Genomic DNA, 27,269 nt, shown 5'->3' with positions numbered 1-27,269 from the left:
GATGACGGCGTATGGACTTCTCCAAGCAGCAGCAATGCATAGTTTGTGGTGGAAATGTCCTAGAGTTATTTCCTACAGTGATCTGGTTTAGTTTAGAAAGCCCCACTGGCTGGCGGGTTGAGATCTTCACAGCTCCCAGCCTGTTTGCGGGACTTTCATTCACTTCCCGCTGGCTGTTCTGCTCTGTGCCCTGCTTTTCCCAAAGGAGGAGATCGGCCTCCCTCCTCCCTGTTTCATTTTCCAAGGGGTGTTCCTAAAACCTCGTCTGCTGGTGGCCGAGAGCTCATCCGCTGGAGAACGCTGTGGGGTTTGGCACCTGGAGATGCAGGATGCTAGATCCCTGCAATTCTGCATCTTTGCTCCAAAACGATGCATCTTTTGCCCATAGATAGTGCGTCTTTTGCCTCAGTGGATCCTGCTCCTTTGAAGCCACTGATCCAGCATCCAGGAGAGCCCATGACTGTCCCCGTGGTTTCCTATCCCAGCTGCATTCCCATATTGGGGCTTCAGGACAGCGTCAGGGATCAACGGCCAAGGGCGTTTCGGTGGCTGCAGCGGGGGGAGATGAATCTTAGGGAGCAGCTTTGGCTGGTGGAAAAGGAGGACACGCACAGCTCGGGCCTCTCTGTGCCACCCAAGCCCAAAGAGAAAAGTGAATCAACATCTCCGTCTTACTGTTTCTCCAGGGACTCTCAGCATTTTAGGGAGAAAATAGGGAAGGCAAGACCTGAATTCCCATTTGCCAGCACTTCTACTTGGAACATGCACGAGTGGTGCTTTTTGAACCAAAAGCCCTTGCAGATTGTCTTCATGGCTTGTAAAAAGCGCACATGAGAAGACCTCCGGCACTTTTCCCAGTTGCATCTCCAGTGTGCAGCAGCTTTCACCAGCGCTGATAGACCAGCCCGGCCTAGAGCCACCGAGCCAGCGTCTCCAGCCGGATAACTCCCCTAATCGCCCAAAGCTCCAGCGATCAGCTCTGTCAGAGGGGCAGTGAGGATATTAAAACTCCCCGTGGAAAGAGCAAGAAGGCAGGCGATAAACCGAGAGGAGAGACGACTGCGCTCTCGCCCCCTGGTTCGCCGTGGTAGGAAAATCTGTGCCTCTCTCTGGCTCAGACCCCCCCCGCCCCAGCACTCGTCACATCAACGGAAGAAAACAGGGAGGGAAAACGTCACCGTCCAGGCCCAAAGCAAGGGACGAGCTGGGCACGTCGGTTTTTGAAATAGGAGTCTTTGCCGCGGGGCCCTAAATTTGGGGCTCCCGCTTTGAATTCCCTTGACCAGCCCTGCTTTTCGCAGCCAGCGTCCCCGGCAAAGCCATCCCCCTCGGAGCTAGCTCAGCGCCTGGAAGTTGGTTGGTCAGAAACTACAACTCTTTTTTTTCCTTTCCCCAAGAGCAGAAATTTCCTCTGTTTATTTCTGTAGTTATAGAAACGCAAAAGGAAGCGGGCTGCGGCTGGAAAGGACTGCCGGAGAACGTCGTCGGCAAAGCGGGGAATACCACGGCCGTGCAAAAAGCACCACGTTTCGGCCGGAAACCGAGGGCAAAGCGGCTTCGCCGTACGGAAACTAATGTAGCCTCTAACGCCTGCCCAGAGCTCGGAAAGGCTCCGGCGACAACGAGAGGAGGCGGCGAGCCAGCGGCAGCCCTCGTCCGCCACGGGCGCGCGGGGGGCTGCCGCCGGCCCCGGAGCCGACGCTGCCTTTGGGATTCGTGCAAGCCAGTGCACGCGGACCAGCTGGCTGCTGACTCGGAGCAAGTTTTGCTTGTGCGGTTAGGCGTGCTGCAATCACAAACCCAAACTGTTTATTAAACTAATTTGGCTAAAACGTGCAACTTCTGGAAGCGGCCGGGGGGGGGGTTATGGTTTTTCCCCCTCCCCTCGACAAAGCCGGATGCTCACGACGGGGGAATTGAATGCGCCAGCTGCCGAGATTTCTAAACGCGGACGCAAAACTTTATTTGTTCTGTTTCTGTTTATCATTTCCATAAGCGACCTGTTAGGGATTGCACAGTCTTCGCTGCTAATTTTAACGGCGAGCGATTGCACGGCTCCCCCGGCCGCGTTCGGGAATGCTACTACGGCAATCGCTCCGGGACAGAGACCGCCTTGGCTCTATCTTTGCACACCCAGCACAGTAGAGAGGGAAAAGGCAATGCAATACGTGTTGGGATTAATACCGGACGAGACTTTACCCGGGCTTCCCGGTTCATTTGTTGCAACTAGAGCAACTATTCGGGGAAAAAGCAAAACGAAAGCCCGCGCTGGCTCGATTTAGTTTTTTGCAGTGGCGAAGATGCGGCCGCCCTCCGGAGCGTATCCCTCCAGCGGTTATCGAACGTCGCCGGGAAACTCGAGTTCCTCCTTTCCGGTTTCAGTCGCCGCTGAGCCTGGCCGCGTGTTTCTGCTGCCGGCTCGCCGCGGAGCCGCGCGTTCCTCCCCAGCCAAATTCCCCTTCCCCGCGGAGGCACTCGGCCCGCGAGCCAGACAAGCCATTTTCGTTCCTTACGGAGGGAGATAGACAAAGTTTTCGGAGGCTCATTCCAAGCGTTTTCCTAGCTCGGCTCTGAATCGCGTCCAATTTTGCAGCTCCCCCGCTCCGGCTGTAAATACCGGGACTCCTGGAGGCCAAAAGCCATCATGGTGCTGCCAGCCAACACCGTGATGTGACTCTCCGCTCCCGGTTAATATTCCCCTGTTTATTCACCCACGGAGCTGATTGATTAATTTTCTTGGCAGTGCCAGAGCGGACACTCCTAGTCAGATGCTTTTCCTTGCCGGCGCTGAAAGCCGACCTCTGCTTACTGGGCTTACTGGGAAAAGACGACTGATCTCACCCGCTTACCAAAACGCTGCAAGCCCCGCCGCAGCCTGGATAAAAATGGGATGCCCGGAGCAAAGCTCCACTAGGAACCGTTTCCAGCGACGTTCAGGACCTGTCGGCTGGCCGGTTTGGAGCCCATTAAGAGTCGGGGCCGTTTCATTCGGATTTCGCGCCTGGGCTCCGCCAAATACCTGCTCACAACTACATCGACCCATCAGTCAGCAATATTGCCCTCTTAGGGGATTTTCATTCAGTCTCTGGGCGAGTACATGCCATCCCAAGAGCCTGCTGATAAGGTCAAGTTTTACCGACTAAGGCAAAAGCTTGTCTGCTACTAACACATCTGGGGGGTAACACTTGCATTAAACTTCATTCATAAATGAAGTTGGAGCTTCATTTATAATTTAGCAACCCATATGGTTTTAACTATGGGAAAACAATTTTTTAGTGATTTGGGGGAAAACGTTTACACGGGCCAAGAAAAGCAGTTGTCACTGAAACCCCAAAGCTGAGGAAGAAGCTTCACCTGCTTACCCATGTCGGCAGTGTTCAAGGCCATCAAAAGCCCTCGTGGACCTGCTTAAGATTCGCAGGTTGCTTTCACACCCTCGCCTAGAGGCGGTACGAGAACCCCCCACCGAGCCACAAATCCATCTTCGGTACGGATGACACATCACAAATATGGCCCCTTAAGACAAAATCAGGCATTCGGCTGCTTCTTTTCACACGCACCACTTCCCACGTGGTGGCTCAGGGAGAGCTAGCGCACCGCCGGCGGCCGCGTGCTTCTCCCTAGGCGCAGGGTTGACTGCTGTAGACCTCCAGCTCTCCAGCTGTTGGCTGCTCTCTGGCTGTTTTTTGCAGTAATCAGGGCACAGAGCAAGGGAAGAGGAAGGTGCTGGTGGTGGACTCAGGCGGTTGTGAACTTCCCACCCCTAAGGCCCCATTGGACAGACCTGGGAGCCTGCAGCCCACGTGAGGCACCGCATTTTAGGACTGGATATGTGTTGTCACAGCTCCCTCATCACGGCAAGCCCAGGAGAACGTTGCCCCTTGGAGATGGAAAGGATCTCAGGTTCATGGACACCTTGTCCAGCAGCACGCTTTGGTAGCAGTCATGAAAGGTGGGGCAGAAAAAGAGGCAACAGGGTGGCCACACCGTGTAAGAGTATATTTTAGGGCACCGGCGTGCTATTCCTGGTCCCTCAGTGTGGTGTCCACAGTACAAAGCCGTGGTGCTGTCTTTTGGCTCGCAGCCTTCATGGCGCTCCCTGTGTCTCTCAAAGCAATCCAAGCTCACTTTGGAAAACCAAAGATCAAGAAAAAAAAAATCCGCCCTCCCCAATGCTTCTGTATTTTTGTTGCCCATTTCTTCAGTAAATATTATCAAAAAGGTGGACGTATTTCTCTCCTGGCAAGGGCAGCGCATGCAGAGCGGAGCCCTGAGAGCCTCCGAGCTGCTGAAATCTTTATTGCGTGGCAATTAATATTTGGGGGCAGGTACCCAAAATATACAAGCTGGCGACTAACGGAGATGAAGTAATCCATGGAAACGCTGCAACAGAGCATTGCTGGCAGAGGGGCACGGCGCTGCTCTCCACCCTCCTTGGACCTCCTGGGAAGCCCAGGGTGGAGAGGAGAGCCCCGCATTGCCGGAGGGGCTGCAGCCACTGCTGGCGCCTTGCTTGCGCGTTTTTAAAAATCTCCAAGATTCAAGCGAGTCAAAATTCAAGGATGGCAAGAACTTTCCTGGCACGCGATGGGGTTTTCTAAGAGCGCGATGAGTTTTCTCGCGGAGCGGGGACCTGGGGTTTTGGAGCAGTATGTTGCCCCGCGGGTTGTGCCACGGTGTCCTGAGCCCTTTTTGCAGCTGCAGGTGCTTCGCAGGTGGAAGCTATTTTGCATTATGCTGGGCAAAGAGGTCCCTTGGGTGCAGCCAGGGCTGGGTGTCCCCGCGCCGTGGGGCCCCGGGGTGGCTTTGGCAGGTGGCAGCCTGCTGAAATCGCTCGGGAAGCTGTTGGCAGCCGGGATGAATTCGAGCAGATTTGACACCGTGGGATCTAAATCTCTTGGCGCTGCCCAGCGAAGAGCTTGGCGCCGGCTCTAAATAGGTCAGCGGTGACCGCGATTTCCACATTGGACTGGGAAACGGGCTGTGGGGTTTACGCTTATACCCTCAGACAGGGCCAAAGAGATCTCTGTTGTAGGAGCCACGTCGCCGGCTGCTCCTCGCGAGCGAGAACCAAGTCTTCGGATCCCTATAGGGTCTTGGTAAAGACTCTGCAAAGCCCCTTGACATAAACCGTTGCTTTGCATGACCCGCGGGGGCCAGGACGGCGACTAGCACGGCGAACGGCCCACGTATCAATATATAATGCAGCAAGCAACCCCTCCGAGGGGAAAAAAAATTAAAAATATATATATATATATACACATATACATATATACATATATATATACACACACCCAGGCAGGCCAGGCGCTGTTTCTCGCGGCCAGGTGGAAAGGCGCCGTGCCAGGCGGGCTCGAGCCGGCCGCTCTCCCAGCCCTTCCCGCGCTGCCCTCCGCTTTGCCTTCTTTTTTTTTTTTGGCTTTTCCCCACGGAAAACGAGCGCCGCGGCGTTCCCGGTGATTTACGGAGGGCTCGGCTCCATCGAGGTCTTTCCACTCGCCCGGGCCGGGCGGCGGCGAAGGCGTTTGCCGGGGGTGGCAGGGGGGAGGACGGAGGCAGAGGGGGGAAGAGGAGCGTGAGCTGGCGGGCGGATTGGAAACAGATGTCGGAGGGGCCGACGGGCGCTCCGCCGCGGCGGCCGGATTTCGCTTTTGCGCGTCACGAAGGTCAGAGAGCGCCCCCAGGTCTGCTTTTATCGCCCCAAAACGGCGGCGATGCTGATGGCCTCCTCTTCCCCGGCGGCCCCGGTCCCCCCCTGCCAAGGAAAGGCTTGAGGGCACCTGGCTGGGGGGGATTTGAGCATCCTAGACGAGGTCTCGACCCCAGCTGGTGCCCGCTGCGTATCATCTCCCTAATACCCTTCCCTCTATGAAATGCTTGCTTTTCACCCTAAAATCGGAGGGCAGCCTGAAAAAGACCCTGCTCCGGGGTATATCTTCCGTGCAAAACCGGGCGCGAGCCTTAGGGCCCGGGAACGATGCTCGAGGCGGTGTAAAACCCACTGGGAAAAAGATAAGGCCGAAGAAGGAACGAAAAAAAAAATTGGTATCTATATCTATACGCCTATCTATATCTACACACATATATAATCTCTCTCTATATATGCATATAAAGATCTGAAGCGCTGTATGGATCTGATTTGATGGCTTATTAGGAGCCCAGATTTGTTCTCGCGACACGTCGCGGCCCGAGGTCTCCAGCGGGAAGTTGCAACGGCAATGGGAATCCCCGCTGGCATCTTCACCCCGCCAAGCGGGAGAGGTGCCGGCCGTTTGCAGAGCCGGCAGTTTGCAAAATAAATAAATAAGTAAGTAAATAAATAAATAGATAGAAATTTTAAAAAAGGAAAAAAAAAAATCACACGGGAAAAGCTTTCAGTTGCGATCCGGGATGAAACGACGCTTCGAAACGGGGACAAAGCCGCTGAGCGGCGCCGCTCCGCGGGGAGGCAGCGGGAAAAACGAAAGGGTCTCCCCCCCACACCCCCCCCGACCCCGGGTAACGTCCCCTCCTTCCTTCCCGTTTCGGAAAGTTTCCGCACTTTTTGAGCAAACGCTGCCAACCTCCTTACACGGCGTTACGGGAACGGCATCGCCCAGCGCGCCTCAGCCCGCAGCGACAAAGAAGCACGCCGACACCGAGCGCTAGGAATTATTCTTCTTTTAATTTCACATGGTTTAAAATACGATATGAAATAAGGCTACAGTATATAAAAAACTCTCCAGCAAAATGATGTGCCAGCATCAGCAATTAAAACAAAACCAATCCCCTCCTCCTTTAAGAATTCGACGTAGGAGGGACTTTGTTGTTTTTGTATCCTTTAAAAAAACAAAAAAAAACAAAAAAAATACACAACACACGGACACACACACACATCGCTACATCTCTAAGCTACCTCAGCTCAGTTTTTTTTTTTTAAAAAGCACCTGCTTTTTCCATTTTTTTTTTTTAAATCTTGCTTTTAAATTTTTTTTCCACTTTTAAAAAATATAAATTATATGAAAATACAAGTTGGAAAATAGTCGAACAGCACAATATAACAATCTCTTTTTTTTTCCTTCTTCTTCTACTAGGTTTATCAGCTTTTTTTTTTTTTTGGAAAAAAAAAAAGAAAAGAAAGGAACCCCATGTGTAAAAACACAACAGAACAAAAAGACATGTCATTCAATTCTTTTTTTTTTCCCCCCCCTTTTTTTTTTTTTTTTTAAACTGAGGCAGTTAATTCCTGGAGATATTCTGTTATAACGTATACGTATACATAGATTTATCATTTCTTTAAACCTCTTTGGAAACGTAGCCGACGGCTCGACCGACGTTTAAACACAGACCCCACCGAACCCCGTGGGCAGGCGCGCGGGACCGACGGCCGACGGGTTTCCCGCGGCATCCAAACTCGGAGGCGCCCGCCGGGACCCGTTCTCGGAGCGGATGCGGCCTGGGGAATAGATGAGAAAGCGAAATCTGCAGAGAGTTTTAAGCGTTTTTTTTTTGGGGGGGGGGGGGGGGTTGGGGTTTTTTTTTTTGGTTTTTTTGGCCCTGCTTTGCTGCTTCTGCCGAGTGCCGCCCTCGCCGCCGGTGGCTGCCGAGCGCCTGGGAAGGCGCCGCGGTCCTCCCTCCTGCGAGAGCCACCGGGCCCCTACGGCGCCGCTCACGCCAAAACTCGCCCCCCCGTCCCCGTCCCCGGCGCCCGCCAGCATCCGCCGAGGGCGACGCCGCAGCCCGCGCCGAGAAGGCAGCCGGCGCCCACGGGCGCCCGTCGGCGCTCGCGGGCCACGCGACAGCCGGTGCGGGCGGCCGCTGGCGGCGTTGGGGTGCCGAAGTCAACGGGCGCCGTGGGAAAAAAAAAGGTGGAAAAAGCCCCCCCCACCCCCCCCCAAAAAAAAGCAAGCGGCGAAAGCACGAGCAAAGCACGGCGGCGAATCTCCAGTGTATAAAGAGCGCGCGGCCCCCCCCCCCCGCTCCCCGCCGCCGTCGGGGATGGCACTCGGGCGAGGAACGGGGCAAACCGTGATGCTACCCGAAATCGCCACGCTACCCCTCCTCTGCCCGTGGCTTCTCCCGTCCGCCAGCCGGGGTACCAGGGCGCCAGCGCTGGCCGGGCCCGGGCGACACGGCACCCGCCGCTTCCTTCCACCGTCCTGGCCTTTCCCTGCCCGCCGCCTCCTAAACCCGGCGGCGTTACGTGCAAGCCCCCCAGCCCCGGCAGCGAGCAGCCCAGCTGCCCCGAGCTACAAGCGCCGTCGGCTCCCACCGCTTCGCCCCCCCCCGCCTCGCGCTCCCACGCCTTGGGGTTTTTAACCCGGGTATTTAACCGCCCGATCCTCCTGCTCGCTGAGCGCCCCGTCCCGTCCCCCCCCGGCTGCTTCGGGCGTACGGCGGTGAAGACTGAGCTGCTCAAAACGGGGAGGAAAAAGCGTTTCCCCGAACGCTTCTCGGCTTACTTGCAGCTTTTCAATGGTTTTCCTGATTTTTTTTTTTTCTCCCCCCTGCAATCGACTTATTTTGCATTTACCGGGTTGAAAATAGGGAAATTTCTCCCTTTTTTCTCCCCCTTCCTTCCCCCCCTCCACCCCCCCAAAAAAAAGTTCTTCCAAGCACCAAAACGCTCCTCGGGGGGCGGGGGGAGAAAAAAAAAATCCTATTTGGAAAACGCGAAGGACGTTTGCAGCGCGCGCGCGCTGACGCGTTTCGGGAAAGGCGTTTCGGGCACAAAACGCAGCTGTCCACCTCCCCCCCCCCAAAAAAAAAAGGAAGAAAAAAAAAAAGGACCTATTTTTAACAACAACAACAACAAAAAAAAGCACTTTCAGAAATTTCAACCAGCTTTATCAGCAAATGACAGAGCAAAGCATCCGGGACTCCAAGCGAGGGCGGCACACCCAGCCAGCAGCACTAGTAGCCGGTTAGGAATTAAATTTTCCTTCACATACGATTCGGAGATCATGAGTCACAGCGCGACACTTCTCCAGTGGGGTCTATATAAACCGATTTTTTTTTTTTTTTCCTTTCCCCCTCACTGCGATAAAACTCTCTGCCGGCATAACAGAAACGAACACGCACAATATTGCAATACTGAGACCATCTTAGAGCTTAAGACTATTTAAAAAAAAAAAAACAAAAAAAATACTGGCACAAAATTCAATAAAATAAAATTTTAACTTTTTTTTTTTTTTAAGAAAAAAAAGAAGTCTTGATCCCTCCTAGCAAAAAATCTGTCTCCTGTAGAAAAGACGAGCACAGACAGAAAGGCAACGTAACAAGAACCACAAACGGTTCTTCTTCTTCTTCTCTATTGTCCCTCCCCAAAACAGGAAGTTTCACCCACTTTTGTTTTCCCTATCCCGCCCCCCTCCCCAAAAAAGTTTAAACTCCTCAAATCCCTAGGAATATTGTCACTTCCTGAACTGTCTGTTGTGCTACGAACACAGTAACCGAAGGGATCCGTTGGTTAACGCTTGTTCTAAACAGCAAGGGATGGGGAGGGTTTGGGGGTTTGGTTGGTTTGTTTTTTAAAGTGAGCTATGTTTTTCTGGCTTCCTTAAAGCTCAGAATTTCATCCCAAAAAAAGCCTGTCTTGGAGCTTTCCAGAAAAAAAAAAAAAAAAAACTCTCTCCGAACCAAATTTTTTTTTGGTTTCAGGCAAAAAAGGTTTTGACTCTTCCGCCACCCTCTCTGCCAACATCCTCAAAGCATCGAATCTGAGTTGCTCTTTAAAAAAATAATAACAAAAATGAACAAACAAACAAACAAAAAAACAGGTTTTTAAAAAAAAAAAAAAAAAAAGTGTCCCGTCGACTCTGCAGAAGGACGCAAGGCGACGGCCGGCCGGCTTCACTCGTCGGCGTCCGGCTTGACGTCCAGCATGGCGTGGAGCTCCTCGGGCGTGTAGCCCAGCAGGCTCTGCAGGTCGCAGACGAAACGGTAGACGTAGCGCTTGCCGGCCGTCTTGTGGATGATGTTCTTGTCGTAGTAGTAGCGCAGGCCGCGGCTCAGCTTCTCGTAGTTCATCTTGGGCTTGTTTTTCCTCTTGCCCCACCGCCTGGCCACCTGCGAGAGGGGTGGGGAAGAGTCAAGCGAGGCCGCGCGCGCCGGGAAAGCATTCGTCCTCCGGATGGATTCGGGCCGCGAGCGCTAAAGCTTAGCACGTCTAACCTCCGCTCAGCGGCAGGACCTGCCCTCGGGAAGAGCGGGGAGGACTCCTCCGCGAGGATGTGGAGGGCAGGGAAGGGAGCGGATGGGACATGCGTGGGAAGCCCCACCTCTTGTCTGCAAACATCTTGCGCCTCTGCGAAGAGCGCTGGCACGACGCCGCCTCTTACGCTATTTCATCTGCTCCCCTTCGACTTTGCGCCTGGATCATGCCTCCTAGGTATCACTGCAGCCCAATTAATAGCTGCTCTTTAACGAGAGCTCAGTTAGGCTCTAAATCATTGTTTTCCTCTACACGTAGACAGGACAACAATGATGTGACTGGCCAAATCGCAGCCACGAAGGGAGGGCAGGAGGGTTGGCCACACAAGTATCTCAGCAGCGTTTGGGCTGCGCGTTTAATGCTAGGGCACTCTACCTCATCCGGGTCGGAAAGCTTGAATTCCCAGCCATCGCCCGTCCAGCTGATGAAGGATTGACAAGACTTGTCGGTGAGCAGTTCCAGCAGGAATTGCCACAGTTGGATGGGTCCGCTGCCTAGAAATGCAAAGGAGACAGAAGACATTAACGCCAGGAAAGGAATGGCCCCCTCTGGCCCAACCCAGGCTCTCGCAGGGGAAAAAATTCATACGCAAAAAAGACATGCATTCATTAACGCTGAGTTTTGCCGGCAGCTCTGCCACGTCCCTGGTGCAAGAAGGTCTGCCACCCTTTCATCTGCCTTGCGCTGGAAACCTGGGGTTTCAGATTTCCTCCGTGGCTAACCCAAGGGGCTCCATCAGTCAGTCTTTATAAGAACAAATGGTGCTCACTGAAAACAAGACAAAAATAAAAGCCCTTCCACTATCAAAAAAATCATCAGCGGCCAAAGGGCAAGATCTGGGCTGAGATGACAGCTTGAGAGTTAAATCCTGCAGGTAAAAGAGCTTCCTATTTGCAGTAAGAGCTGAATATTCATGCACTGGAATGCTTCGCTCAGAGTTACATAAATAGGATTATTTTTCTGGCATCCAAACAGTGAGGAGTCATTGTTTTGGCACAGGAGCACCACCATTTCCTACGTGCCAAAAAGCTCCTGGCCATCGCATGAACTCCAGCACACTCCTGCTTCCCGACCTTGACTCTTTGCTCCGTGACTGTTTACTGAGATAAAGGGGACCCAGGTATGAAAATTATTTGGCCGCTTTCCAGGGCATGTTGCTGCAGGAACGGACTACATCAGCTCACCGGGATCAGCGGGTTGCCGGAGTGCAGCAAGGCAGGGGCTGGCTAGTTTGGCAGGCTGACAGCCTCGCGTGCTGGGCGGGAGGGAGGTCTCCTAGCTCAGGACTGGCAGACCTTTCCATCACTCTCTTTAAACGCACCTTCTGGCTGGGGAATCCAGCAAGCCCCAGCTCTCCGGTAGAGCAGTTCCTCCACCCTAAGCGCGCTTTTGCATGACAGAAGAGCTGGCACAGGCCAACCAGTCCTTAGCGGGCCATAAGCAAATTCCCTGCGGCTGCTGGTTCTCTGAATCCAGCCAGAGAGCCAAGAGCCGGTGTGAAGCCTCCCTTGCCACGTACATTCAAGTCATGACCAGCCTCTCTTTACAATGCTGTGGCCTCCATATTTCACACGGGTCAACATTTTGGCCAACAGCAATTTGTCAAGCGTGCTAAGAAACACCTCCAAATGTGCTGCGGTCCAAAGCCTCCCAAGGACACTGATTGCCCTAACCCCACCCAACACAACCCAGGGTCATTCAGAGCCATAGGAGCCAGGCTCTAGCATCAAAACCACCAGCTGAAGAGGTAATTTCAAAACACAACTCCATTGACTTTGTGTCTTGCCTCGAGGTCCGGAGCCCTGCACATTTAAGCACGGCTCATGCACGGTACCCGGAGCACTACCTTGAGGGACTGTGGCTTTGCAGCCTGGTTTTGGCTAGGTTAACGCTCTACACTGAGCGATTTCAAAATACTTATCGCTTCCTTGCACTGGTGTCCCAATCAAAGCTAAAAGAGAAGCCCTCAAGCCAAAACCTCTTTGATGAGCAACTTTCAAATGTGGCCGCGCCCGAAACATTGTGCTCAGCTCTGGGCAACAGCTTTCGGGAAAGGTTTTGACATATTTAAATGGAGCTTAGAAAATATCGGTAATAACAAATGCAACAACAACAATAAAAATAATAATAATCAGAGCCAGAGGTCAGAGGAAATGATTTCCCATGACAAGAACTGTACAGCCTGGATTAGACAGCAGGGGCAAAGCCGCCTGCTGACAGCGATGAGTACGAGCGTCAAGTAGGGAAAAGAGTTATTGACGCAGGAAAAGGGATGGAGAACAGCGTATTTCCATAAATGACAAGGAAGGCTGCCAGATCCGTGGCTGAGGGACAGCCCACGGAGGGAAGAGAGGGGTGTTCCCTCTTTCCCCCACTGTTTAGAAGAAGTCCACGCTGGGCAAGCTGCAGGGAAGCTGGAAATGAGAGCGCTGGCTCAGGCAGAGCCGTGCCGGCCCCGGGAACCCCTGCGCCCCGTCCAGCCCTCCCCGAGCAGCCTAACGCCGGCTACCCCCGAGGAACCGCTCCAGAGCATCTTGGGCCCGGGGTCCTCGGCCAAGCCACGGGACGCAAGCGATCCCTGTCGGTCCGCCGGCCTCTCGCGCCCGCGTCCGCATCGCGTTCGGCACGGCAGAACCCCAACCCCTGACCCGCAACGCCACCGCGCCGCCGGCAAAGTTTAGACCTATTCATCGCAATAGCGAGGAGCTTTAAATGCAGGGAAACCTTGCGGGTGCCGGAGGTAAAAGGCTCCTTCAGCCTCCTGAGGCCTCCAAAAAGGGGTCGCGGGTGCGTTTACACAGGGCACCGATTTCTCCCCGTCCCGTCCGGCTTTACACCCATCCCCTATGGGCAGCAGAGCGGCCAGCGCCCAAGTCAGGCTAACAGAGAAACAGCTCTAGGCCACAAGATTGAAGCAAGACCACAATTGTCACCTCTCATTGATTTCCCTCCTTCCTAGCCAAAAGAACAAGGATTTTTTTTTTTCCTACTCCCTCCCCAAAGTCAAACGGATGGAAATTTATGGTCTGGGAGCCAGGTTTGGCCCTCAGAACATCCCCAGGCCACCCCAGCTTTGCTGGAGGCTTGCAGGGTTTCAAAGGCTTGCTGAGAAAAGCGTCCTTCACCCCGAGCCAAGTGGCCGGGGCAGTTCAACGCTTTGTGCTCGCGTGCTTGGCTGCCAGCTGGCATGGAGAGGTGTCGGGAAACCCAGCAATTTATCACCCTCTCTTTGAAAAGGTGGCAGGCTGCTGCCACTGCGCGGAGCGCCGTTCGGCCGGGTGTTTCAGGACTTGGGAGGAAGCAGTGTCATTCGGTGGCTTGTGCCTTGGAACAGGGATTCCCGAGGTCTATTCCTAGCCGCCTGTGGGCCTCGCGTAAAACCCCAAATTCCTCCGCGTTGGACAAGTAATTATGTCAAGAATGTGTTTACTGCAGAGCTCATGAGCATGTTTCGGCTCCTATAAACACACACCCTGCTAGCGGGGAAGGCAGCGGAGGCCCTGCAGATGGGCTGCTGCTGGGGCATGACTCCGAAACGTCAGCGAGACAGGCGCTGCACAAGATGGCAGGAACCAACCCCTGCACATGCCCGAGCCTGCGCGCCTGAGAGCACCTCTGCGGAGACCACAGGAGCCGCTCCACCTCTCCGGCGGTTGAAAGAAGCCCAAATGGTTGGGGCAGGGGCACTGGGGGCAAGCGGAGGGGATCCATGCTTGGTCTAGTCTGGCCAGCACAGCTGTGATCAGTGCTGGGAGAGATATCTTCAGCCACGAGTTTCTTTTGCATTGCTTAAAAGAGCGTTTCTCTGCCACCCAAGCCCTCTGCTCGCACAGAGGAGTCCACCCACCTAGTGGTCCTCAGCGTTCACATCGCATCTCCGAAGCTGTGGGGGCAACCACAACGTTTCTGGGCCCGTCTGTGGGCTCTGAACTGCCACCTGGGAGCTGAGCCTGTTTTTCCACCACTTCTGTCTCATCCCTTCCACTCATCCCCGGACCGAGGCTGGAATTCCCCACCGAGGCGCCTGGTCCACATCACATCTCGGTGTAAACACGCGCAGTCCCACCAGCTCCACCAAAGTCAGCGTAGCCAGGCTGCTGTAGGTCAGCCCACGATCTCCTGTCTTTGCTACCTTCAGAAACAACGGCCGCCAGCGTTTTCTTTACCAACGGGGTTAACTCCAACCTCATCTGGAAAAGGCTTCCTTCCTGGTGTCGGTAGCTGCCTTCGAAACGAGACGCCGGCTCTCCCTTCCGTTTCTTCCTACAATCCCCACCAGGTCCTCAGCGGACGGAAGCGAACGGGAGCCCACGGAAAGCCTCTCCCCGCACCCTCCCGGGCTGCAGCGTGACCCTCTCGGGCCACCCCACCACGCCTGGGTATCGGCATTTGCAGCCGCCGGCGTCGGGAGCAAGGGCACAAGCCGCCCTTTATGGCGCCGGTCCCAACTTATGTATCCAGGGGCTTCCCAGAGCCCGGGCCGGGCCGGGCGGCAGCCCCCGCCGGCCCTGTCCCCGCGCGCTCGCAGGAGACAAGGCGAGGACTGAGAAGGCGGCCGGCCGCCCCGCCGCGACCTCCGGCACAGCGCGGGAGGCTGCTAAGAATAGCGCCCGCCGGAGGGGCCGGCCGGCGAAACGGGCCTCACAAAGGGGTCCCTGTCTCGCCTCGGAGCCACTGAAGAGGGTCCTTCAGCGGGGCCCGCTGGGCAGCGTCACCCTGCAGGAATGCTCCGGCGTCACGGGGAAAATATGCCTCTTAAGCCTGATTACGGCTAGGCGGGCCACAGTGGGAACCCTGTCCGAGCGAAGCCGCCGCGCGGGAGCGAGCCTGCACGCTCCTCGGCGGGCATTGCACCAGGGGTTTCTGCAGGCCACCGAGTTTGGCGCAAACCACCCCATGCTCACCTAGTCCTCCCTTACGGAACCTGCTCAGTCCTCCCGGAGAAGCGCCTGGCCACAATCTAAGGCACTATACCGCCCTAGGAGATGCTGTACCACCTCCTTACCCCGCCCCGGGCTGCGGAGGGACTGGAAACCAAACTACACACTCTGCAAAATTCCTCCGGCCTCTTTGCAAGAAGTGCTTTGCAAGCCTCAGCTTTTAAACCGAAACCGAGGCTGGGCAAGTCAGCTCTGCCAAGCTAAACGTTCCCCACGGAGTCAAATGAATGTGGCGTTTGTGACTCTCCAGCTTAAAATTCAGGCCTGGAGAAGCACCTTGCCCACCCGCTGTCAGCCCCGTCAGAAGTGACTCCAAAACCCCGGTGACACAGAAGCGTTGGCCACGACGGGATGCGCTGCCGCGATTCGGGGCGGCGCCTCATTTTTATAAGGCTTTATAGGAGCCTCACTAATAAGGAGGAACTTCTGGTGTCCTAAAGGGTTGGCGGGGAGCGGGCAGGGAACAAATGAGACCAAGAGGACAAAATAGGTAGGGCAGGTCAGGTAGGTCTGAGCTGGAAGAAAATGCAGCCTTGCATTTGTTTGCCTGCCACCGGTCCCCGAGCAGAGACACCTTGCAGCAAGGGGGGCTGCCACAGGGCACCACACCACGCTACCTGGCCCTCCTTCAAGCCCTTTTTCACCCTGGTGCAACACACCCACGCTGGCCACTTTCACTAGCAGTGACGTTGGTACCACCCAGCATGTGCAGATAGGCGCCTGCATTGTGCTTGGGAAGGCCCGGCACCAAACACGTCATCCCCCCCCACCCCCCCTTGAGCTGGCTTGACACCCCCACCCCTCCCAACGGCCTCCGTTTGAAAGAAGAAAAACAGAAAAAAAAACTACAAAAAACCCGAGCGTGGCGCACCTAGTCTTTTCACTATGTGGTTTGTGGTTCCAACCAAACAAAACAATTGGGCATAGCAACATCTCCAAAACAGCCTCTGCCTCTGTCACGTGCCCAAGCCCCCCTTCGACAGCACTGCAGCGGTGGAGGTTCAGCAGGAGCCTTGGCCACACCGGGCGAGCACGGGGAACAGGGAAGGTGTAGCTCAACTTCATCGCTTCTTTGTCACACCAACCCCTCTTGCCTTCTCCTCATCTCTTGCTGAGACTGGCTGAGTTAGTCACGCTGTAGAGAGGTGCCAGGTTGCACGGGTAGGGAGGACAGCAGTGAAGCTTGGATCAAAGTGTCTTTGAAGAGCAGACATGAAGAAAGTGTCCTCAAAGGACCCAGAAAGCACCCTTCCTTAGCGTGCCACCTGCTTTTGGCCATGGTTACAGACAGGATGGCAGCCAGATGGGCCACTCTGTGCCAGTTTAGCTTTTCTTACACATCTCCCCTGTTGCAAGGATGTGCTGGGAAGACTGCTCTCGTTCATGTGGCATCTGGTAGAGCAAAAGGGTCCTTGGGAACTTTCCACCTCCTTCATGAAGGTGATCCTGCAGGCACAGTTCAGCCCCAGCACAGCAAGGCTCACGGGAGCTGCCACGCGAGGGTCTGATTCATCGCTCGAAGAAGGACCAAGCAGCACTTGCCGCTTCGGCAGCAACGCCGGGCTGCAGAGAACCTGCTCCGGCGGCTGCAGCAGCTCTTGTAAGAGCTGAGCTGCAGTCACGGTTGGGCAGCGTTGCGTGGGGCTGATTTCACTGTCATTTGCACATGTCTGGCAGGTGGACCGTGAGCCACTGAAGCAGCCCTGAGCCCCACCCTCGAGCCTCCCACCTTGCGATAAGAAAAGCGCCGCTTCGCTTGTAGAGCCGAGGGGCTCTCAGCACTGGAGGCAGAAAGCGGGCAGGGGAAACCGCTGAGTAGTCACCCTGCAAGGGCAGGTAAAGCTTATGACCCCGAACCAGTGAGCTGACACCATCACCTGCATGTCACACGTTCTGGAGGTGCTGCTATGTTTCTTCGCACCGTTGGGGCAGCTGACTGCATCTCTGAATTCCCCTGACCAAGACACAAGAGCCTGCGGACGCCCATACGCCAGGCAGCTCAGAGTCACCTCCGGCAAGCTTCTCCACCTCGGAGAGCAGGGCGCAGGCCTGATGTTTCTAGGAAAGCAACTGCACAGGTTCTGGAGGTCAAGGACCCCCGAGCCTCCAGAGCGTGACAGGAGAGGAGCTGGGAACACTGCTGCTAGCAGGCTTTCGGGTGCCGGTGACAGACAGCGCGCTTCCTTCCCCACAGCACACCTGGGGAGCTCGCTGCCTGGAAGCTTCAGGCCAGCAGCGTAGGCAACGAGAAGAGGGGAAGAAGCACACGAGCTCTCTCAAGAGACCCTTTCTTTGGCGCTGACTTTACTTTCTTGCGAAACGGCAGCTGCACGCTTTCACTTTTGTGCCACAGATAAGCATCGCGCAGAAACAGGGGCTCGTCAAAGGGGTGCACCGTAGGCTGGGACGATCTGGTGGGGGGCAACGGGCTCATCAGGCGCATTTGGGAGTCATCTGCATGGTACCGGGGAGGTTGGTAGCAAGGCTCAGGGCTGGACCTGGCTTGGGCAAAACCCTTTGCTACGCTGAAACACTTTTGGGTGCTCAGGCGAGATGCTCGGAGAGGTCAGCTATTCCCTGTGCTACTTTCTGTCTTCTTTAAGGGCAGCATGATAATGAAGATAACATCAATCTGTCGCTAAGAGAGACATTCAGGTCATGTGTGACACTAGCTGGGGGGGGGGGCATTAACCCTTTAGGTGCCGGGCTCGCCTATAAAGGCATCAGTAACTTTTTAACCAGGCCCAGACCAAAGGACAGCACTCCAACTGCAATATCGGCCCTGCAGAGAGGAGGTCACGGTTCGGTTCCCCGAGCGGTGGCAGATCCGCTTGCAAGCCACTTTGTCTCTCTTGTCCCTCTTACCTCTGCTCTGCTCCGTCTATTCAGCTCTTTAGAGCAGCAGCTCGGCACACCAGCCCCGCCGCCGGGGTTCTAGGTATTGCGGCGATGCAGATAACGCTGCGAGATGGAAAGCCCCAGCCTGCACAGAAGATGTTGAGGTCCTACACGCCGCAGAGCAAACAAACACCACAGCTCGCCTATAAACCCACGCAAGTGCCTCGGGGTGCTCAAGAAAAGCTGAAAACAATTCAGCCCAGCGTGGCAACTGCAAACAACCACAGGGCCAGAGGGAGGATTTGAACCTCCTCTGGACCTGCATGACTAGGAGGACAGCAGCAGAAGTAGGTCAGAGCGGTGGAAAAATAAAAATAGGGCAGAAAGGACAAAGAGCAGTGCGGTCGACCTGCCCTCTCTACGGGCAGGACACTTCTCTGCCCCAGGCTGTCAGCGTTTATCTGCGCAACGTGGAGTATCACAAAGGATGCGGGTGGTTGGGGCACCTGTAGGAGCCAGCAGCTTGCAGGATCCAGCTCTGACACAGTCAAAGGCAGGACTGCAGGTGGCACAGAGGCAACGCTGAGCTGTTTAAGCCAGCTGGGCTCCAGGGCTGAGGTATCTGGGTCTGCGTGTTAGGTGTCTGTGACAGCATGGCACCTAGCACCAGCCACCCGCCCACACCAAACACCACACTGCTGCATGAACAAGGGAGTTTGAAACTAGCTCAAGTAAGCCAGCGTGAGCTTTAGCACATCTGCCTGCAGAGCAGACGCATCCCAACGTACCACTTGCCTAATTTTAATAGATGCGCTCTGTCTCCGTTCCCTAGGTCACTTCAAAACTGCAAAATCTTGCTTAACGTAAGATTCAAACTGGTCCCAAAACCAGAGGTGTCCAGAGACCGCCCTTCCTGCGGGTCCCCGCGGCTATGGAAACTGAAGTTCACCAACTCCTGAGCAGTTACATTTCTCCTTCAAAATAGATAAGAAAATTGCATCAACCTCTATCTGAGCAACCATGGCAACTTGTTAAATTAGGTCAAGATGTGGGGGCAGATAACGCAGCTTTGAAAAGCTGCTCGCGAGCTGGGTGAAGAACACATCAAACACAACTGGAGCTTCCGCCAAAATGCACCTTCTCACCAAAGCATGCGCCTCCTAGGGCAGATACCATCAGAGCTCTGCCACGGCTGTGATAAAGCACAGTGCCACCTCCCAGGGCCACCAGCAAAACAGGCCCTCGGTAACAAAACCTGAACAATGTTGTCAAGCTCCTAAAGCCAACACAGAGAGCCCTGGAGAAAAAGGATGCCGTGACCGTCCAAGGCTTCGCTCTTCCACCTCTGCTCTGCACATCCTAAAATGGCACACTGAGGCACCTCGGGTTATCTGTTGGGTGCTCCACCGGTTGGTGACCAGATGCCTGGGGTTGGACATGCCCTCACCTGGGTGAAGAATGGAAACCAGGGGTCCTGGCTGCTTTGGGACCCAGTGCTGGTAATCCCCTGGTCTACTCACTAGGCTCCACCTCCTCACCAGAGCTGGAAACACAGACTAGACTTGTAGTTCCTCTGCTCTAGCCAGTAGACAGCACTTCCTCCCCTGAGCAAAGTAAAAGCAAAGTGAAGAACCAAGGAGCTCTGCCCGAGAGTCCTCACGCCCCTCGCTCAGCTGCACCGAGAGAGAGGTCCAGCACTTCTCCCCCAGCCATTCTGGATATCTTTTGCAGAACGACCCTAATCCAAAGCCGTGCTGAGGGGGCCCAGTTCTCCTATGGTTTCTATCGTGTTATCCCTCGCTCTCACTGTTACCTGTTTTCACAGCAACCTGGCTTCACTTTGCTCCCGTCCTGCGCTCCCTTGGCACAGGCAGGGGTAGCAGCAGAAAATACAAGGTGCTGACCAGCCAGTAGGCTTTAAAAACGGGCAGATGACATCTCTGGAGTCAAACGTCTGCAGAGCTCATCTGTTCAAAGATCTTTCCCAAAGGTCAGCGCAGGCTGTGGCTGTTTCAGTACCGAGCGAGCAAGCGTCACTCCAGCCCAAGGATTTCCCAGTGGTCGGTGATTCTGGAAGCCTCCAATGAAAAAAATAAGGCGCTCCCAAATATTGATCACTCAGAAATACTTGGGCCAAGGGATATCTTCCCAGCTCCAAATGGGGCTTGCAATGAGGCAAGGGAAAATGTTATGCAGCGCAAAGCGCTTGGAGCTGTGCTCTGGCACGGCATTAACTGAAGTCTCACTTTCCTGGTGGCAGGAGTCCAAGGACACTCTTTGGGGTGATAATGCTCCTTGGCAAAGCCCCAGGGTCCAGCCACTGACTTCGGCTCCGCGCTCGCGGAGGCAGCCGGGAACGCTGCCTCTCCATAGGGGGGCTGTTCTTTTTAATGAGGTGGAGCAAAAGCGGAGCGCATCGTCCAGCGACCCAGCTCTGAAAATAAAGCCCCCAGTTTTGCCGGTGCCTCCGTGCCTCAGTTCCCCTACCCGCTAAAAGGCGAGCAACGCTCCTGCCCAGGCGCCGGGTACCCAAAACACTTTCGCAGGCCTCAGTGAAAGGCGTTATCAGGAGAAAAGAGGAAGAAAAAGTGTAACTAGTGCTCGCGGGTCTCTTTTCTTAGGAACATCAACTTCCGTCAAACGGTGGAGCAACGGTGTGTCCCGGGGCACAGCCCCTCCTACCGCTCATGCCTCTCTTTGCCACATCCTCCGGCCAAGAACCATCCCGGAATGGCAGAGCACTCTTTTATTTTGCATAGGCCTAGTTGAAACAGTCTCATTCAGCAGGCCCGGCTGAGCCGTCTTTCTAACTACAGCTATAGTAACAAACCACTTCCTTTTTTACACGTAGCTCCTAAAATTATCTCTCCACCTCTCCTCCCCTCTGCATCTCCCCCTGACAAAAAAAAAAAAAAAAAAAAAACAGTTATCAGCCCGAAGATGAGCCGAGCGTGGGAGGAGATTTCAGGGACAGTCACACCTCAGGATCTGCTCTGAACCTTTTGATGATCTTTATCTGCACAAACTATTTCCACCACTTGGCTCCTCCGGGCCACAACCCTGCTACCAAGCAGGTCAGGAGGGATCAGCATTTACAAGAGAAGGGGGACTGGCAGGAGGCTGCCCTGCAAATTTTACCTATAGTGCGGGGAACAGACACGGGCACAGAGGAACGGGAAAGCATCCTCCCAGCACTAGCTTGAAGCTCCGCTGCACCAGGTCTCTCTCCGGGGAGACAGGAGACAGCCAGCTTGCTGAAGGGCTGAGAGCTGTCATATAAAGAGCTGGAGTCTCCACGGCCTCACACCTTCTCATCTCTCCCCGTTGCAGGCGATGGAAAATGTTCGGGTCAGCTTTGGCACTGTCCCACCCTTGCCTCACACAACTGCAAAGAGCAAAACAAGGTGCTTCCTCCGAGCCAAAAGGGGATGAGATCATTTTGCATCACACGCAGCAATGCTGGAAATGCAGCTGCTCCCGCCTGAGATCAGAGACCGCAAGCAAGCGGCCAGCAAAGTTGCATAAAAGTAGTGGAGAGGGAAGTGAGGGCTCTCCAGTACCTTGCGCTCTCAGCAACACAAAGCAGACGTCAGTCCCTACGAGGCTCAACTGGGAGGCATCCAGGTATAAGTGAAAACGCAAGGCATTAGCAACAGGGGAGAGCCATCAGCAAAAGGCACCAGATCAGCTGGAGATCTCATATAAGTGGCTGACGAGATGAGCCTAAAATCCTGCACTCTGCCAGATCCTAGATCCTCCACGAGTTTCGGGGTGCCCACGCTTGAAGAAAACACACAGCTGAGCGCTCACAGGCGTGCCTGCGCTAGACCCATATGCCCGTGGCTCATCCCAGGGCCAGGAGCACCCCAAAAGCCCTCACTCGTTGACTTTTGGACTGGCGATGCCAACCCGGGGCAACCCAGAGACCGTGGAGGCTCTGCAGAAGGAGGTGTGAACATGGATGCTACCCTCACCGCACCTCCCCAGGAGCTTACAGCCCTCAAGGGCTGCCGGCACCACCCAAGACGCTCAGCAGAGAAGCTGTTTCATGCGGAGCGTGACCCTACCTGTGTAGCCAGCAAGGGCAGCAGCAGGAATGACAGGCTTGTCTTTGTTCATATCGGTCCGATCTCGAACATAGTCCTTGAAGGTGCCCTTGGGCTTGTGGTTGGGCAAGGCGGCGGGGTAGTCCTCCGAGTCAAAGCTGTCGTAGGAGGGGACGCGCTGAAGGCTCTGGAAGGAGGACTGGCTGCTCCAGGACTGCGTCAGGCGGTCGCAGCTGTCGTAGCTCTCTATGCTCTCAAAGGAGTCCTGGCCGCCCAGTTTACCTGGCGAGAAGGAAGGGGCACGTGAGACGCGCCTGGCGCCGGCAGGGGGACGCTGCAACGCGGCGCGGCCATGAGAAGGACGCTTCGCCCGCCCGCCACGCAGGCGGCCCGCAGCCAGGCAAACGTTGCCGTCCCGCTACGCTTCACCTCCGCGCAAACTCAAAATTAAGTCCTAAAGCTGGGATACTTGGACTGCCTTCATAATTTAGAGCAGGGCTAGCCGAGCCCTGGAGAAGTCACCGTTGCAGAGCAAGGCAGATAGAGCCAGGAGAAAAAGCCAGGAGTCCTGACTGTCCACCCAAGACAGCTGCCTGAGGCTGACTGGAAACTGTCCTCTGCTTCGAGACATAATCCATTTTAGCCAGATAGCCATGGCTCAGTTCAGGTGCCTTAACACGGGCCTCTAGTGCGCTCTAGGGCAGCCCATTTGGCCTCTAGCACCTGCCGCAGAAAGACACGGGTCTCCCATGAGTTGCCTCTGCCAACCCTACGTAAATGCTGCTCAGGCATACTCAGGGCCATCGGACACCCAGCGCCTTCACTTTTCCTGTTTCCTACAAAACTATACAACAGCCTTTTATTGCCATATGTTACAACCAGCTTCCCCCCCCCCCCCAAATCCCCAAACAGCAGCTGACTTGATGGAGGAGGAGAGCCAAAGGCTGAGAGCTCAAACAGCTATTTTTCCAGTTCTGGTAAGGTGAGCACAGCTGGGTTGTATCAAGGCTACTCTCTGGGGTATTTTTAGTAAAGACTAGAATACAAAAGGCCAGATCCTCACCAGTGCTATGGTGATTTACACCCGCTAGAGACAGCGTAACATACCCACTGTACTTAAATGACCAGAGAGCTAAAAAAGGATCCCAAGAACAAACTGAAATTGCGCTCTCTGATCTCCCTTTACGCTGCCGATTGCTCAACATCTTTACTGACAAACGAAGAGCGTAACAGGATCATTCAAGTTCACTAATTTCCCAAACCGGGCTAAAAACAGCTGCTGGGATTGTGCAAGAACTCCTGGAGAAATTTCCATTGGCAGAGCTACCCGCGGCTTGGGCCCAGCTAGTAAATCACGGGGGAACGGGAACGTGGAACAACGCTGGCACGCTCCCCCAAATAGTTGTTGTGTTGTAGTTTGAAGAGCACTTGCTGCAAAATGACTTTAACTACTGTGGGTGCAGAGCGGGGCCGAAGCCGGCTCTCTCCCGATTCCTGGCCTGAGCTACAGGCATCTCCCTGTCCCTCCGAAGACGACGCACGTGAACTGCTCGCACGAGCCAGCACTGACTTCTTTCAAATCTGGGATGCCCAAATTCCCCTTAAAATGATGCCACGAGGCTTAACGCGGTCCAGCGCCCGACGTTTCCCCTCAAAAGCTTTCTGGCTTACTCATAACGGGTTCCAACTTCAAATGTTTCTACCGATAATATCCGTGCTTCTAACTCTTTTTTTTTTTCTCTCTTAGTTATTTGAGAATTGCACAAAATACAGTTCAATTACTTCCCAAATCCTGCAACGAGAAAATACACTGCTTTGTGCACCTTAACTGACTTAACCGCTTCCCCGAGACGTCCTGGGGCGCAAGTTCCTCTAGAAAAGGAATGGAAAATCTCCCAGAGGAACAGCCTCGGCGTCAAGAGACGCAACTTTTGTCATCTCACTGAAAACTCACCTAAACTTGACCTAGCTGTGAGCCTTTGAAAATCCCGCCTTGCACCTCCTAAGTAGAAACTTGGTAAGAGTTTGGCAGCTACGTTTTCCAAAGAGACGCCTTCGCTGATAAGGCAGAGGGGGGAAAAAACTCCCAAGGAACCACAGAACTAACTCCTAACGCCTGCACAAAGAAAGGCAGAACGGGACTGCCTGCAAAACCTGCAGCCTGACCTTCCTGCTTCTGAAGTGTTTGACTTTGCGGCTGATTAATCTTTTAATACAGTTACTTGGTGTGGAAGGTAAAAATGCATGTAAATATAAATAAGCTGGACTCTGGTTTATATTAAGGCTCCTTTATATCACTCTGGGAGGATTTATACCACCCAAAGGCCCTTCCACATTGCTAAAATGAGTGTTCGTGTAAGCAAGACCGTAGCCTGTTGCATTTCTTAAATCACAACCAGCGCTAAAGTGTTTGCTAACACTCGTGGCCCTGGGTCCCCAGTGCAAAGTTAAGGTCTCTTACTTCTCTCTCCTCGAGCCTTTTTAGGCTTGCCAGAGAGAACAGGCTCAAGGTACAATTGCAAAAGCAGGCCTGAATCATTGCATTTCAATGAGAATTATTATGAAATCACCTACATGAAAGAAAAGGTCAAGAAAAGGGAAGGACACAAATGAAAGATAGCCAGAAAAACAACCCCAGAAGAAGGAGCTTACCTAAAATTATAACACAGCTGCCCTTTTGGCTCGCCGTATCGTCACCTCTCTCATATTAACGCTCAGCTAGCAGAAGCCGGGGGAATCATACAAATAACAACTTTCCTGTCATTAGCTCTCCCAGCTCGGAAAAAAGAATGAGAAGCTTAAAATGAGCTCCACCGAGCGCTGCACGTGCGATGCAGGCCGGCAAAGGGGCTCCGGCTTGCACGGGGAACCAACGCAGCCTCCGCTCTCGGTGCTGTATGAATGGGTTTAAACATTCAACATCAAACCTGGCTCACAGCAACACGCTCCTATAATGAATTTTAGGAACGAGGGCACCTGGATTCTATTCAGGGCCCGATGGCAGGCCCGTCAGATCTCCTCCCTGTGCCTCGGGTCCCCTACCTGGAATCTGGAGATAATGATACCCCTTTGGATGTGGCTTTGAGTGCTACGAATTAAAACTTTTTGCTTTGAATAGATACCGTGAGTCAGATCCTCAGCCTCGCTTTAAGCAATGCAATTACCATGTAGTTGGGCATCTGGGCCCCATGTGTTCAGAATTCAATAATATTAATTGAAAAGGCATTTGGGCTCAGATCCTCCAAAGTGTTTAGGTGTTTAACTCCCACCAGCTCAAACAGGAATTATGTATCTATCATTCTTTCGAGATGTAGGATCGTAGCCCAAGAATTCAGGGGGTTATTCGGCTCTGTCACTGACCCAACACCTGCGTCTCCTAACAAAGCATAGGGCTTGAGTTCAATGGAAGAGATGATCAGGTCAAGGAAACAGCCATCCAAATCAATGGAGATAATGGATAAAGACTTCAGATCATCATGTGTAAAAGCTTTCAGAGCCTTGGGCAATAATTCCTGACGAGAACTTGGGAAGGATTTGTGGGTTTTTGCCTGGTCTCCTAGGAAAATGAGATTTATACAACCACACAGCAGCCTGTCCTCCCTAGTAACTTCTGAGCCTACTTCAACTTCACTCAAGTTCAACATCAAAGTAGAGAGCCAGAAATGTTACATTTTTGCAGATGTTGTAAAAACAGGCAGCCGAGCAGAGGAGAGAAATACCCTCTTAATGTTTTCCCCCCGAGAAAAAGGCAGGGAGGGCTCAAAGCCATCAAGGAATCTATCTGGGAGGTTCAACCCCACGGGATACAAACACTGGGAAACAGCCGTGCCGTAGCGCGGCTCCCCGCTGGGCTCAGTCCCCGCGAGGGACCATCTCCTGCAGAGGGAAATGCAGCGCCTGTACACGCTGATATGGGTAGAGACAGCAAGAACCCAAGCAGCACCCCGGGAGAAGCCTGACTTTACCTCGACTGGCACGTCCCATGCACATGTTATCTGGCGTTACCACTTCTTGCTTGATCGTGAAGTAGTCCGTCTGCAGGGAGTCCGTCTGCACGGGGTCCCGCAGGATGACCGAGGGATAGTCGTTCTCGTACTTGAGGGACAGGAGCTCTTCGGAGCTGATGGGATGGAGCGTCTGGTAGGACTCGGTGATGAAGCTGGGCTCGGAGAACTCTGAGGGAGGCACGCACTGCGCGTGCTCGATGCCATAACCTGCCGGCAGAGCGGGAACGTCAGGACGCAGCCCGAACGAGGCCGGCTCGAAGAAAGTCATAGTGTTGCTCACTCCCCTTCAAGTCTCCCACAGCACACTGAGCTCTCAGATGCATCTCTCCTACAGAAAATCTCCAAACCAATGGCAATGGGGTCCAGACTGATCATCCATCTCTTTCCTTGCCAAGTTCCCACCTAGCAATCCAGAATGATTCCCTTTCCCTTTGCCCCCTCTTTTTATTTTTTTTAATAAGTTCCCAAATTGAAAACTTTCCCACCATTCTGGGGTGCTGAGCAGGTTTCTTTCCAGACCTGCTGAGCTACAGCTTCAAACAAACACTGCTTGCAAAGTCAGGTAACGACTTCTCAGGGCAGCCACCGAAACATAAGGACGGCTTCTAAAAACGTCGGCCCAAAATACCAGACAAAAGTGACATTTGCTCTGAGTTTGCAGATATCCTGAATCAACCCCTCTAAGCACGTACCACACACACTTACTGTCACTGGAGGTTAACTCTGAAACTCATTGATAAATGCTACCAGGATCGTTTCACTACGAAGAGCAGAAGACAGAGGAGGAAAGACCAAGTCACATGCTTTGCAAGCTCTGCCACGACAGGGCGACAACTGCGTGGTGCGGTCCTCACTTGATGCAGACAAACCTATGCTAGGTGACACTTTGCCGTCCTGAAGCACTGGGACTTACTAATGAAGTAGTCTGAAGTATAGCGGGATTCTGGATATGCTGCATTCACTCCATTTGCTGCGTATGGTTTCACCTCTTCTGCAAAGAGAAAAGGAAGCAAATGTCACATGTCCGTAGGCACTGGGCGCTTCGCAAAACTTTCAGTAACGCAGAGAGGTCTGAACTTCCTACAATTCTCCTCTCCAGTTTAAACTGGGACTTCCAAAGGAAGAGAAATGAGTTGAGTGCCGAAATCCCACTGAAGCAAGCGCCCAACGCACTTGGCCTCCTTTGGGAATTCTCGTTTCAGGCCTGGCCAAACAAACAAAACATGGCAAACCAAACCAAAAAAAA

General features: G+C 53.9%; 1 protein-coding gene across 10 annotated transcripts in view; it reads right to left on the bottom strand.

Annotated features, from left to right (window-relative positions):
* Nucleotides 1-6,645: 6,645 nt before the first annotated feature.
* Nucleotides 6,646-27,269, bottom strand: part of ETS1 (ETS proto-oncogene 1, transcription factor) — a 77,434-nt gene continuing 56,810 nt past the window's right edge. For all 10 annotated transcript variants that reach the window (XM_068916565.1, XM_068916566.1, XM_068916567.1 and 7 more), the window contains 5 exons: nucleotides 26,937-27,014; nucleotides 25,982-26,230; nucleotides 22,038-22,298; nucleotides 10,568-10,686; nucleotides 6,646-10,047 (listed from right to left, as the gene is read on the bottom strand). In XM_068916565.1, the coding sequence (XP_068772666.1) occupies nucleotides 9,832-10,047; nucleotides 10,568-10,686; nucleotides 22,038-22,298; nucleotides 25,982-26,230; nucleotides 26,937-27,014 (923 nt within the window). In that variant the 3' untranslated portion in view covers nucleotides 6,646-9,831. The remainder of the gene's footprint in view (nucleotides 10,048-10,567; nucleotides 10,687-22,037; nucleotides 22,299-25,981; nucleotides 26,231-26,936; nucleotides 27,015-27,269) is intronic.

The sequence above is a fragment of the Struthio camelus genome, chromosome 22, assembly GCF_040807025.1.
Source record: "Struthio camelus isolate bStrCam1 chromosome 22, bStrCam1.hap1, whole genome shotgun sequence".
Taxonomy (NCBI): domain Eukaryota; kingdom Metazoa; phylum Chordata; class Aves; order Struthioniformes; family Struthionidae; genus Struthio; species Struthio camelus.
Note: the sequence above shows the minus strand (reverse complement) of the source record. Positions and strands in the feature narration are given on the sequence as shown.